We start from the raw sequence: 14,247 nt of genomic DNA, 5'->3' as shown, positions 1-14,247 counted from the left end.
TGCGCTGGGCATACACTGCCCGATGCGGCCGACAGTTTCCCGGGTAACTATCGCATCGGACAGGCATGCTGGATAATCCAGCATGCCCGACCGAGCAATATTTAACCCTCGGTCGCCCGCACACACGCTACAATTATCGCGGCAATCCGCCGATATCGGGCGGATCGTCCCGATAATTGCAGCGTGTATGACCAGCATAAGTAATATAGGGAAAAAAAGGAATTTGCCCTCTGTGTTCAGTGTAAACCCCACCCTTTACAAGCACCTGTGCCATGTCATTAAGCTGATATGAGCAACCACCATACTTTTTGTAAGTAATATAGGGGCCTGTACCCTAAAGAAGGGACCTCATCCATAATATTTGCCTTACTTTTGCTCTTTTCCATTGACCTTAACTTGTCACTGTATTTCCTGGAATATAGTTTTGTTTATTTTGTGCCCTTTATGCTGTGTTTTTGGATATTTTTCTCTAATCTGCTCTGCTCCCTCTGTGCAGGTTTTGTGGATTTTCCATTCAGAGATCCTCCGCTGGGTCCTCATGTCCGTAGCAATTTGCGTGTCGGGGGCAGTCCTCATGCTGACATTTTGGCCGGCTGTGCGTGAAGATAACCGGAAAGTCGCCATCTCCACCCTAGTGACCATCATGCTTTTACATGTACTGCTAGCAGTTGGTTGTGGGGTAGGTCAATAGATTTTACATTACTGCAGTGGCAAACGCAGGATTTCTTGTTGGGGGTTTCCAAATGCCTGAGTGAGTGTGGCCAGTCCATGAAGAGGGCACAATTAGCACTTATCCAGCTTTGCGTCATACAAAGTGTATTGTGTGTCATAATTCCAGCATATACAGGACCAGCGATCATACTAAGCCATTAAATGCAGCAGTAGGGCCATCCTGCCTGAGCTGAATATTTTTATTTCAGATGTGGGCTCCATTCCAGAGCATTGGAGCAAGTCCGGTATTTGGAGGAGTAGCAGAAGAACATAGCACTGCCCTGGACATATATGTACATATTGGTCTCGTTATGTACTGGATAGTCTGTTATTATACAGTATTAATAATTAAGCATGTAGATGGTCTCTAGCAGTGCACCCCTAACAGTGCATGTTTTCCAGATCTCCTAGTTGGTGCATATGTGTATTTATTACTGGCTGACACATGTGAAAAGATCCACAGGTGGTGCTAATTATTTCATTGGTGATACTGAGAAGAACATGCAGTACTAGTAAAATTCTATTATATTACTATTTCTATTGTGGTCATGGTGTGGGTTGGGGAGGGGGATTTCCAGGCAGCTGGAAACACCCCCCTGCATTTGCCTGTGTTACTGAGATTAGTCCTAATGTGTTTGCAAATTCTTGTAATATTTGAAAGGTAAGGGCTTTTATTTAGTATTTGGTCGCCTTAAAAAACAAGGGCCTGATTTAGAGATGTATGCAAATCCGATGGTTTGTGTAAATCTCCAATGGTGGGTGCACTGTGCATGTGCAGATCGGGTCCTGCGTCCTCGCACGCAGTACAGCTGCAGACAACAGGAAAGAGACAGTATGCAGACGTTTGGGGGCAGCGATGGGCAGCAGCCAAGCATGACTTGCCGGTCCAGGGGCCATGATCTACCGATAGTGTTTTATTTATTAAAATGTTCAATAATAGCAAGGGAGGGTTTGAAAAAGAAAAGGAAAAGAGAGGAGAGAACATTAGGTGAACAATTACATATAGAAACAGGTCTCTGTATATTAGAGAGAACAACCAAAATCTGGTTCAGAACATAAGACAACAGTGCTTAGAGGGTTGATCCCCTAAGGGGGAGGGTGGCACCTCAGCAGGGCTACACACAGGAGTAAGATCAGTGGACTCGGGGTGCTGAGTTTGCCTCCATCACACTGTCACATACCCATGCCAGAGGAACTACTTTACCATGGGAGAGGATACACAGAAAGAGTAAGGAGTATTGGTCATCTCCATTAAAAAACACTTTCTGGATGGGGGTTGGATAAGCTGTTTTTCAAAAATGCGCAATAGAGGGTTTTGTAGCATTTAGGATACGTCCCAAAACTTACCGTTTATGATTAGGGAAGTCCTGGACATACAGGTGTATAAGGGCCACAGTCGGGATTAGCTGAATGGGGGTAGAGGAGATCTTAGAAATCAGGTTACTGACGTCTCTCCATACTCTCTTAATGAGGGGCAATCCCAAAGAACATGAAATAAGTTACCTGTGGGAAAACAGATGCACCAATAGGATTTAGTGTTGGGGACACGTTTTATGCAATTTGATCGAGATCAGATATAGTCTATTCAACTGCTTAATTTGCAATTCAAGGTGGTTTCAACAAAGTGATAGCAAATAAGCCATCAACCCATAGTATGCAGTATATTGTCACTGTGCCGTGTACCCATATTATACAGTGTATTGTCACTGTGCCGTGTATCCATATTATGCCGTGTATTGTCACTGTGCGTGTACCCATATTATACAGTATATTGTCACTGTGCCGTGTACCCATATTATACAGTGTATTGTCACTGTGCCGTGTATCCATATTATGCCGTGTATTGTCACTGTGCCGTGTATCCATATTATGCCGTGTATTGTCACTGTGCCGTGTATCCATATTATACAGTATATTGTCACTGTGCCGTGTACCCATATTATACAGTGTGTTGTCACTGTGCCATGTACCCATACTATGCAGTGTATTGTCACTGTGCCGTGTACCCATACTATGCAGTGTATTGTCACTGTGCAGTGTACCCATATTATACAGTATATTGTCACTGTGCAGTGTACCCATATTATACAGTATATTGTCACTGTGCAGTGTACCCATATTATACAGTATATTGTCACTGTGCAGTGTACCCATATTATACAGTGTGTTTTCACTGTGCCGTGTACCCATATTATACAGTGTGTTGTCACTGTGCCATGTACCCGTATTATACAGTATATTGTCACTGTGCAGTGTACCCATATTATACAGTATATTGTCACTGTGCCGTGAACCCATATTATGCAGTATAATGTATATTGTCACTGTGCCGTGTACCCATAGTATGCAGTGTATTGTCACTGTGCCATGTACCCATATTATACAGTGTGTTGTCACTGTGCGTGTACCCATATTATACAGTATATTGTCACTGTGCATGTACCCATATTATACAGTATATTGTCACTGTGCATGTACCCATATTATACAGTATATTGTTACTGTGCCATGTACCCATATTATACAGTGTATTGTCACTGTGCCGTGTACCCATATAATGCAGTGTATTGTCACTATGCCGTGTACCCTTACTGTGCAGTGTATTGTCACTGTGCCGTGTACCCATATTATTGTGCCTTGTATTGTCACTGTGCCGTGTACCCATATTATACAGTGTGTTGTCACTGTGCTGTGTACCCATACTATGCAGTGTATTGTCACTGTGTCGTGTACCCATAATGCAGTATGGTCACTGTGCAATGTACCCATACTGTGCAGTGTATTGTCACTGTGCCGTGTATCCATATTATGCAATATGTTGTCAAATGTGAACATATGAATAGTGTCATAAAAATCAGTACTTTCTATTTTTATTTAAAATGGTCTTCATGCACATAATTATATACAACGGAACAGAAATTGTAAATCTGGCTTTACAGTATAAAAACAAGTACCATATTATAATATGTATGTTTTGTAACTTTTTATTTTTAGGAATACTTCTTTGATCGACCAGAAAAGGAGCATGTAGCACAGGCCAAGGCTATTATTAATACAACAAAGCAGGCACTACATACCCGCTGACAGGAGGTAAAACGCTGACATATAGGGGCATATTGAATTGGTTAATTGCCGTGTCTGACCTATTCACTTAGTGGGCATTCCTCGCGTGCGCCCCCCGCAGTTGGACTATACCTCGCAGCTCATGGAGGTGCGAGGTAAAATCCGCGTAAAAAGCACCAAATCGGGCTCGAGCTTGGGGGGAAAAACCCATTGATTCCGCAGTTTACGCGGAATCAGTGTGTTTCCGCGCGTGAGTCACGATTTCTCGGCACGGGAATAAGGCTATTTTACTGAATATCTTTTTCCCGCGCCGCGTAGATTTGGCTGGCAATTAGTCGCAAGGTAAACCCATTCTCCCTAATTTCCAGGTATATTTGTTAATAAGTTTCTCTGGAAATGTCCCTGTTTTGAATAATAGCAACTATAATGTAATGAAGATGCAATTCTTAAGGCAGGTATCCACTTGCCGATTAAAGTGAGCGATTGAACGATAACAATATAGTTATCATTTAGTTGCTCACTAATCGTGCACAAATTGGGCATGAAAATGTCGGAAACAACCAGCGATGTGCGGTGCCCGTGGTTGTTTCCGACATCAATAATTGCCTGAACATGCTGGTCAATCTGCTGATAATGACATATTGACCATGTTCAGGGATGAGGGAGGGGGCCTACACTGAACGACATATCATTCAGTGTAGGCACTGCAGGGGAAGAGGAACGACTGTACGATTACAATGTTGTAATCGTACTGTCGTTCCACTATCTGCTAGTGGATGCACACCATTACTATCTGCTAGTTAACATTCATTATAGAAAAGTATTTAAATTAAAAAAAATACTTTATACCCAAGTTCATTTAGCCTGTTATAGTGTGGATTACAGCAGATTTCAGACCATCCAGACTAAAGAAGAGCTTAGAAATAGCTGATCTACAGAACAATTATGTTGTGCTTAATTTATAATAAGAATGAATCCCCTGAAGCATATAGTTCCATCATCATTCAATGTATTTCAGTGAACTACAAGGTAGCATAGAATAATACATTTTGCTGGCACAGGTATCTGACTTTTATGAAACCTGTGAGTGAAATCACATAAGATTCTTGCAGCACCAATATACAGTATTTGTGCATATTACAAATTGTAAACAGGATATACTTGCAGAAATCTGGGTCCAATTTTGTATTTTTTTTTTCCTCCACTAGGGGGCACAGGGATCTCAGTTTGAGTTTGGTGTCGGCAGGAGCTGGGCACCATTTTCCGGGGGGACTGTGTTAGATGGTCTCCCTACGTTTTATTTATTTATTAATTTTATGTAAACTTAGTGGGTTTTTTTTTTTTTTTACTGAGTGGGCAGTGTAGGGTGCCCTATAGGACGCCCCCACTGCCGTTCCAGGGCTGCAGCACTGACGACTGGGTCAGTGACTTCGGACGTGGACTCCTAACACCAGAGCCATAGACGGCACTTCCCGGGGACAAGGTAAGGCGGCTCCCTGCTTATTATTGCCGCTGTGGAGACCACCAGGGAATTATAGTGCAGCAGGGGGCTGCTTAATAGCCGCCACGGGCATTACCCCTGGGGGTCTGGCCAGATGGGGAGGGTGGCGCTCCCTTTTAGCCCCTCCCCCAGCCCTGGGGCGCACTCTTCTCACAGAGATAGCAAGTTCCAGGAAGTATTCTCCCCCCTCTCCACACTGAGCGACCATTTTCCTCAGCCTGCCTCAGCAGGGAGAGAAGATGTGCTCCTGTCTCCACGGAGCCACCGTGGATGCAGATATTTTCTCAGTCAGTCCAGGGACTAGCTCGCCTCCTCTAGCTGGGGAAGCCTCGGACTCGGAAGTATCCTCAGATGGGGAAGCAAGTGCTTCTATTACCTCTGACGTTGAAATGTCTTCAGTCCTTGAGGAGGCTTTGTCTCCAGTAGATGTAGAGGCTCTTATTGGAGCAGTAAAGGCTATTCTCCTTGTTGAGGATGCCGGGCAGCCTCCTAGATACAAAGCCCCTGTCTTTAAAAAAACAGAAGAAGACAGTAATGGAATTTCTGTCTTCAGCACAGCTAGAGGATTTTCTATCGGAGACACAGTCCCACCCCAATAGACTCTTTCAAGGTCCAAGCGCATTGCTACCTTTTACTCTCTCCCAGAAGCGGACAGGGCTAAGTGGGAGTTTTCTCCCCCTGTGGACGCTCATATTACTCGTCTTTTTAGGTCGTCCCTGCTTCCTATCCCTAACACAGCATCTCTCAAGCATCCCATGGATAGGATGTTAGAACATTTTCTGAAGTCCATTTATGATAATGCAGGTGCTCTGGCTCATCCTGCCCTGGCATTGGCCTGGGTGGCTAAACGTATTGGCTGCTGGATGGATGCTTAAGAGGAAGGCCTCACCTCGGACACTCACATGGGTGACCGGGTATCTTTGGTGGGGCATGTTAGGGAGGCAGTTTCCAATCTCTCCGAAGCAGCCATTGACTTTAACATCTAAAGTGCCGGCTTCCACTATTGCAGCCAGAAGAGCACTCTGGTTGCGCACATGGAGGACTGACTCCGAATTTAACCACTTAACTGACAATTTTTTTTTTTCTAAAAACCGCTTCAAAATTGTCGGGTTTTTTTTTGGTTTTTTTTGTGAATTAGGTGAACCATTTTAAATAAGTTAAAATGGTTTCATCAAAAAAAAAAAAAAATAAATAACTTTTTTTTTAAAGATTTTTTTTTTTAAATCGGTGTTTTAAATACTGGAACATCAGAACCACCATCGGAACATCAGAACCATCGGAAACATCGTGACGTTCAATTTGAGACCGGATTGAGGCACCAGGTACGTGAGGGGGGAAGTTTACTTACTTTTCCCCAGCGGCTGCTCATTTCTGCAGGCGCTGGGTAGGGGGTCCTGCTTTGCTGACCGATCAGCAGTGATCGACAGCACAGCAGACAGAGGGGGAGAGGGTGCTGGCAAGCAGAGGGACCGGAGCAGTAGCTGTGGGAAGATTCTCTTCCTGCAGCAGCCCTCACGTTTATCTGTCTGGACGAAATTTTACGTCCAGTACAGATAAAGAACTGCCTGGTGTGGACAGAAGCTTACGTACATGCTAGGCAAATGGTTAAGAAGGCGCTTGAAGGCCTTGCTTATTCCGGAGACATTCTGTTCGGTCCGGAATTGGACAAGATAGTGGCTACTTTGGCGCCATCTAAGTCTGCTTTTTTACCGTCAGTTGCTGCTCCCAGATCTAAGTCTTTTGTTCCTTTCGTCCGCAGGGCAAAGCCAGAGGTCAGCCATTTCTTAGAAGCCAGGGTTTGGTCACCAGTAGCTCCAAGCCCCGAGGTAAGCAACCCCTAGTCCACCAGACGTCCGGCTGCCAGCCAGCGGACAATCCTGCCACATGATTGGTCGGACCTCCTCCCAGTGGACCTCTAGGTGGGAGGCCGACTTCTTTGCTTTTCGGCAGTGTGGATGCAGACCACGACAGACGCTTGGGTCAGAGGCGTCATGTCTCAGGGCTATCCTGATTCTTTTCCACCTGTCTTCCCACACAAGCAGGAAGCTCTAGAGGAGTCTTATTCACTCCCTACTGACTTCAGGGGTCATTATCCCTGTTCCCCCATCTCAGAAAGGATTAGACTATTACGTCAATCCGTTTCTGCTACAGAAGCCGGAAGGCTCATTTTGCTCCATTCTCAATTTAAAGCGTCTGAACGGATTCCTCCGGGTTCCCAAGTTGCACGTGGAGTCCCTGCATTCCATCATTCTAGCCCTGGAGCCGGGGGACTTTATGTCGTTGTTGGATATCCAGGATGTTTATTTGCATATTCCCATTTGTGTTAATTACCAGCACTTCCGCAGATTTGCGTCACAAACCAGCCACTATCAGTTTCAGGCATTACCTTTTGGCCTGTCCACAGCCCCTCGTGTGTTTATGAAGGTCATGGTGGTAATGGCAGCACCTCTATTGCGCAGGGGCATCAGAATCTTACTCTACCTGGATGAATTGCTTCTACTGGCCCAGTTTCCGACAGTTCTCAGAGATCACATCCATCTGACGGTAGAGCTTCTACAGTCACACGGATGGATAATCAATTGCCGTCCCAGGAAATGCTCCACTTGGGCTCAAGAGCTCAAAGAGTCTTCCTCCGGACAATATTTTGTCCTTACAAGCAAGAATCCGCTCCTTTATAGGCCAGCGTCCATTCACTCGTGCATGCAGATTCTAGGGTCTCTGGTCTCAATGTTTGACATGATGGAGTACTGTCAGTTCCACTCCCGGCCTTAAGGCACAGACTCTTTTTTTTTTTTTCTCCGCTTTCCCCCGGGATGTGTGTCTCTCTCTACTGTGTTGGATCAAGCGCTCGCATCTAGACAAGGGCCGTCCCTTTTGGATACCGGACCGGGTCTTTCCACCGATGCAAGCCTTCGTAGGTGGGGGGCGGTGACCTGTCATCAGACCTTTCAGGGTCATTGGACGTATATAGAGAGCCAGCTCTCCATCAACATCTTGGAACCTCGTGCCGTATACAGGGCTCTGTGTCAGACACAGCACCTCCTTCAGGGATGTCCGGTAAAGGTACAGTCTGACAAAGCAACCGCGGTGGCTTACATAAACCACCAGGGCGGCCGCATTCTTCGTTGGGCGGAGCATCAGTTTCCAGCACTGTCCGCAGTCTTCACCAGAATTGGGAAGCGGACTTCCTAAGCAGTCAGGATGTTCATGCAGGCGAATGGGCGCTGCATCCAAACATCTTTCAACTTCTTGTCTGCCCTTGGTGCCTGCCGGACATAGACATGATGGCGTCTCATCACAATCATCAACTACCGCGATACTGCTCCTGCCCCAGGGATCCAGAAGCTCTCTTGGTAGATGCCCTGGCATTTCCTTGGAGCTTCCCTCTGATTTACATTTTCCCTCCTGTCTCGGTGATTCCTCGGTTTCTCCAAGTTCACGCTGGAGGGAGGCATGATGAGCCTGATGGCGCCAGACTAGTCTCAGCAGGTTTGGTATGCAGATCTGCAGGGCCTTTCCATAGACACGCCACTGCGTCTTCCTCTGCAGCCGGATCTTCTGTCTCAAGGTCCATGCTTCCATCCAGATCTGGCCCGTCTCGGTTTGACAGTGTGGCTCTTGAGACATCCGTTCTAAGAGCGAAGGGATTCTCCAGAAGGGTCATTCGGACCATGCTGCAGGCTAGGAGGTGGTGTTCCGCACGTCTCTATCAGCGGGTTTGGTGTACCTATTTTTCTTGATGTGCGACTAAGGGTTTTAACCCCAGGTCTTTTCGCCTATCCCGTATCCTTTCCCGCAGGTCTGGATTTGGGCCTACGGCTCTCATCCTTGAAGGTTCAGGTTTGGGCCTTGTCTGTTCTCTTCCAAAGGCAGACAGCACTGCTCCCGGACGTGCAAACCTTTTTTTCAGGGAGTTCTTCACGTTCAGCCGCCATTTGTGTCTCCTGTGGCTCCCTGGGACCTGTCGCTGGTTCTCCGAGCTCTCCAGTCGGCTCCCTTTGAACCGTTACAAACGGTTGATTTGTGCTAGCTCACATGGAAAACAGGTATTTCTTACCATCGCGTCAGCCTGGTGGGTGTTGGATTTGAGTGCACTATAGTGTCAGTCCCTGTTCCTTATCTTCCATTCGGACGGGGCTGGGCTGCAGACTCGCCTGGACTATCTTCCCAAGGTGTTGTCACACTTCCACATAAATCAAGAAATTGTGGTACCTGCTTTAAAGACTTCGGATTCTTCTCAGCCGGAAGCTTCCTTGGATGTGGTGATGGCTCTCCAGCTTTATGTCAGGCTGGCCAGAGATTTTTGCAAGTCGTATTCTCTGTTCGTCTTATATGAGGGGCTCGCTGGCTGGCTACTAAAGCATACCTTGGCCCGCTGGCTCCACCTCACCATTCACCAGGCTTCTTGGCGAACCTACCTACCCCTGCCGTGGTGACAGCCAATTCCACTCAGTCAGTGGGGACATTCCTGGGCACCATGCTGTGGGGCTTCTGCAGACCAGCTCTGTAAAGCTGCCACGTGATCGTCTGCTCATACCTTCATCCGCTTTTACGCCTTTGATACTTTTGCTGCCTTCGGGTGTTATGTGCTCACTGCAGCTCAGTAGCGTCCCTGCCCATAGGGGATAGCATTGGGACGTCCCAGTGTCATTCCTGTGCCCCCTAGTGGGGGATGAAGAAAAGGAGACTTATGTTCCTTACTTGTTAAGTCTCTTTCTTTGACGCCATAGGGGGTGAGGGCACAGGGCGCCCACCCTGACGCACCTGACTGCCGGGTGACCTGTCTGGCTGTACTGTCCATGGTTGTATGGTGCGTCAATTTTATTACCCAGCTATGCGTCGTTGCGCGCAGGTAAGAAGGCAGCAGTGGGCATCTTTTTGCTCGGGTGATCTTTGCAAACAACATTTCCACAGCTGCGTTGCATACAAAAACGCAGCTGCGATCGCATTGGCGTGCATCTCTGAATCAGGCCCATGGTCAGCAACGGCCTTATATCTTGTGCAGCTGCTACTCCTTGTGAGTACTCATTGGGAGTGTGGCAGTGATGTGACAGCTCAGCACCACAATCTTACAGTCAGAAGATTCGGACACAATCATTTTCCCTAACGTTTGCTAATGTAATGAGTGTAGGGGAGCTCGGGAAGCGCCTTCTGCAGGCCCTGCTTAGATGTATCTTTAGGCTTCACCTTTCCTGAGGTGCAAGTTTCCAAGGTGATTATCAGACAAATTTTTCTGTGTACTCTTGATTTAAACTTCACATATCGCTACATGTATAGAAATATTTTTGCATACAGTATAAGCAAAACTTGTAAATGTACGCTTACCTATAAATCTGTGTAGGATAAAAACAAAAATGCAGAAAAACAGCACCAAGGACTAAGCACCAAATAACACTGGCGTCACAAGGGGGGTGCGGACCGCACCGGGTGACACCATCCGAGGGGGTGACACCAAAATAGCAGAGCTGCTCTGCTATTTTGGTGTCACCGAGCAGCCACACTGCAGTGAGAGGCTGTTGGCTGTCCAGCAGTTGCTGCTGCGCTGAGCCTGGATTACTCAGCGGAGCAGCACAGCACTTACTGGGCAGCCCCTAGCCTGTCCCCTGCCCATTGATTGCTGAGGACAGGGGGCGTGACATGTGGTCATGCCCCCAAGAGTGTCAAACATGAGGGGGGCGCCCCCTTTCGCCCGCGCGAGAACGTTCCCGGACCAACCACCGCATCGGTCAGGTAAGTGACGCCACTGCCAAATAATTATCGCCTAATATCTAGCAAATACTTTATAAGTGCACTTCTCATAGAATGGGCCCAATTCATACATTTTAATAAAAAACAGAAAACAAAAAAAAACAGAGTATTATACATACTATATCCATATCTGATATTCCCATAAATAAAAACTTTGGGTAAAAACAAAAAGTGGATGAGAGGCAGATAATATATATAGAGATGATTCTTCTGACATAGCACATGTAGATTGATTCATACTATCACTACCAAAAGCATTCAGCCAAACATTTAAGAGGCCTAGTTAGGAATTTCAAGTCCCACATATCCAATAGACTTGCAGATAGATTGAATGATGATAGAAAAACAGTTTGCTTTGCAGATTTATTCATTATTTATCCACAGTTATTGATATAGCGCATACATGTTCCACAGCACTTTATAGAGAATATTTAGCCAACGGTACCTGCCTCAGTGGAACATAAGCTGGGTGCACACTAGGGTGACCCGTCGACCTATCTGACGATTGGTACACACTTACCAATCGTCTGCCCGATGTGCCGGGCTTGACGTCACAGCTGGATGGGCATTTAAATGTGCCCGCCCAGTTGAGCTGTCATTCATTGGCGGGTCCTTGCAGCATGTGGACAGACGATCGGCGAGTCGCCCGTACACACCAGCAGATGACTGATATATCTTTCACATATATTAGCCATCTTCTGTGCTGCAGGGCTGTTCCGATATGCCTGTGAATTATGTAATTCACAGACCTATCGGGTGTACATACCGGCCAATGTACTTAAAGATGTGTTGTCCGTTCAATGGAAAGGCAGATATATCTATCAATGTGTACCCAGCTTTACAGTCTCCACAGTGCAGATAGGTGCTGGAGTTCTGTTGTCTTTAAACAATCTTGTGCCTTTATTTTTATCATTTTTCATGCATGACTCTTTTACTTACAGATGCCACCGCAATTTCCTCACTCCGTTATGCCGATGGAAGCAGGGTTACAAGTTTATAATGACTTGGTGGAGGGGGACGCTGACTGCTTGGACTCACGTGTTGGGTCCTCCAGTTGTGTTTTATTTTTCTCTATCTGGAATGATATAAGAATGGCTTCTCTTGTTAGGCTGACTGGAGAAAACCACATACAGCACTACAGGCCACTAATCCAAATCAGCTTTCTATTGTACACTGGCGACCAGCGCTAGTCGTCCTGTTCTTGTCTATTGTGAAGGGACTGTTTGTTAAAGTGGTTTATTCTTTATTTAAGGGTTAATGAAATTTGCACTATTCAGTTGTTGGGACAGTATATATAATTCTGAAAGGTGACCTGACCGTTCTATGAAGTAGAAATAGTAAGTACAATACTAGTCAATGCCTGGTCATATTTTTAGGCTATATCATGTAGACAACACGTTGTTAATCATTTCTGCCTTGTAGCTATAGCAAATCCCTGTATTGAAGATCCTGCTCAATAGATTTGGAATGAAATCTGGCACAAATATTAGTAAGCCACATCTCCGATACAGGGTCCCATTGTTCTACCCCTCTCCATTTGCTGTACATACAGAGCGGATTAAAAGAACCCCTTTAAAAACGTAAATAACTTTATTAAAAAAATATTGCAACTACCTGTAGAAAATATATAACCTATAATTACAAGATGCGACCAGCAGTAACATCTCAGTACTAGCTGCGTTTAGATAAGGCTTGTAGAATAGGTGGGTATCTGCTTTTCCTAAGGTTCATTAAACTTCCTGCATGTAAATATTTTGTAGGACAATCCGAGATGCCTAAAGTGACTGGTAGTATAAGGCAGGAGTGAAGGGATCTGATATCGTGTTTAACCCTTTCCACCTCGTTGTAAGCTACAGCTGTGATTTCTCAATCTAATAATAGGTCAAAATCTATTTAATTGAATAATATTTTTTTTTTTGTCTTTTTTTTTTTTTTTAGGTTTAATAACTGTTTAAAGGGGTTTCTCGTCTTTTTTTGGGGGGGATGGGCTATTATTTTGATATGGAGCAGATCTCCGTGGTCAGTTTGGTGAGGTTTGGATGTCCAGGGCACAACTGGCCCTTCCCCAGACCTAGGACTTTATGAGCAGCTTAGTACACAAGACACGCATTGACTGGACACTCCTGATTGGATAGTCAGGGTGCTGATCATGTCTGCAGGTAGATGTCATTTAGTGCATTCGATACATCCCCTCCCATGCAACACTACATTGTATTGTGTTTCTTAAGGTAATAGGTCATTAGCAGATGCAGAACTTGTTTGTCTGTTTAGCCAAAAATAATCCTGTAATAAAAATGTTACTTAATCAAGCAAATTGAAGTTGCTCCATTATTTAATTTTGATTTGTGAGACATGTATTAAGAACCATTTCGTTGCATACAATACAAAGAGGGGTATTCAATATGGGAGCGAAAAGTCCATGATGGACTTTTCGCTCCTCATAGGAGCTTTTCCTGTGATAGAGTATCGGGCGCACGCCCGCTTTATCCCCGTATTCAATTAAAAAGCCACGGAAACGGGAGCCGGCGAAAAAAACCGGGATTTACCTGGAATAAATTGTAGGACCCCCCCTAAAGCTGTCAAAACATGGGGGATCACTATGGGTACCCCCATTTTAGCCTGCAAATGAAAGTCGGGGTTTTAAATAGCCGCAGCAGGTGTTTTTTTTCCCACATTGAAGAAGTGTTGCAGAAGAGCACTTAGGTTATTTTTTTCGTTTTTTTAAGTGGTCCCATCAAATTTGGGGTACATGAAAATGGGTACTAGCATATTTTTATGTCCCTAAAGTAATTTTTTTTAAATTCTGCAAAAATGCACCTGCCGCTAATAATCTATTCTAGAAAACACCTGCCGCATATTTGCAGAATATCCCTGAACCTATTTCTCTATTTTTAAACATTTTTTTTTTTCACCCCAATTTTTAAATTAATTTTTGGGGTGTCCCTATTTTTAAAAAAAACTTTTTTTGACGCAGTTATTTTTAAAATGTCATTCCCAGGGGTGCAGGCTATTTTTTTTAAGCCTGCACCCCTAAACCCCAATTCTGCACTTTTTTTCGGCACCTATTCAGTGGTGAAAAGTTATCCCCGGATTTTTTTCAAAGACTTTTCAAACCTGCGAAAAGTCTTTTCAATTAACCCCGCATTCAATTTCAATCGTCGAAAATGACGTCGCCAGTGAAAATTTTCGCTCCAAATTGAATACCCCTGAAACTCTTCAAAGTA

The 14,247-nt window shown here is 45.1% G+C and overlaps 1 protein-coding gene across 2 annotated transcripts in view; it reads left to right on the top strand.

Annotated features, from left to right (window-relative positions):
• The window catches only part of YIPF1 (Yip1 domain family member 1), a 30,403-nt gene extending 17,072 nt beyond the window's left edge, over nt 1–13,331 (top strand). For both annotated transcript variants that reach the window (XM_088479309.1, XM_088479310.1), the window contains exons 8-10: nt 497–679; nt 3,706–3,801; nt 11,965–13,331. In XM_088479309.1, the coding sequence (XP_088335435.1) occupies nt 497–679; nt 3,706–3,795 (273 nt within the window). In that variant the 3' untranslated portion in view covers nt 3,796–3,801; nt 11,965–13,331. The remainder of the gene's footprint in view (nt 1–496; nt 680–3,705; nt 3,802–11,964) is intronic.
• Nucleotides 13,332–14,247: the final 916 nt, after the last annotated feature.

Source organism: Taudactylus pleione, unplaced genomic scaffold (genome assembly GCF_031769625.1).
Source record: "Taudactylus pleione unplaced genomic scaffold, aTauple2 ptg000230l, whole genome shotgun sequence".
In the NCBI taxonomy this organism is placed as follows: Eukaryota; Metazoa; Chordata; class Amphibia; order Anura; family Myobatrachidae; genus Taudactylus; species Taudactylus pleione.
The sequence above is the reverse complement of the archived record's forward strand: the minus strand, read 5'-3'. Positions and strand labels throughout refer to the sequence as shown.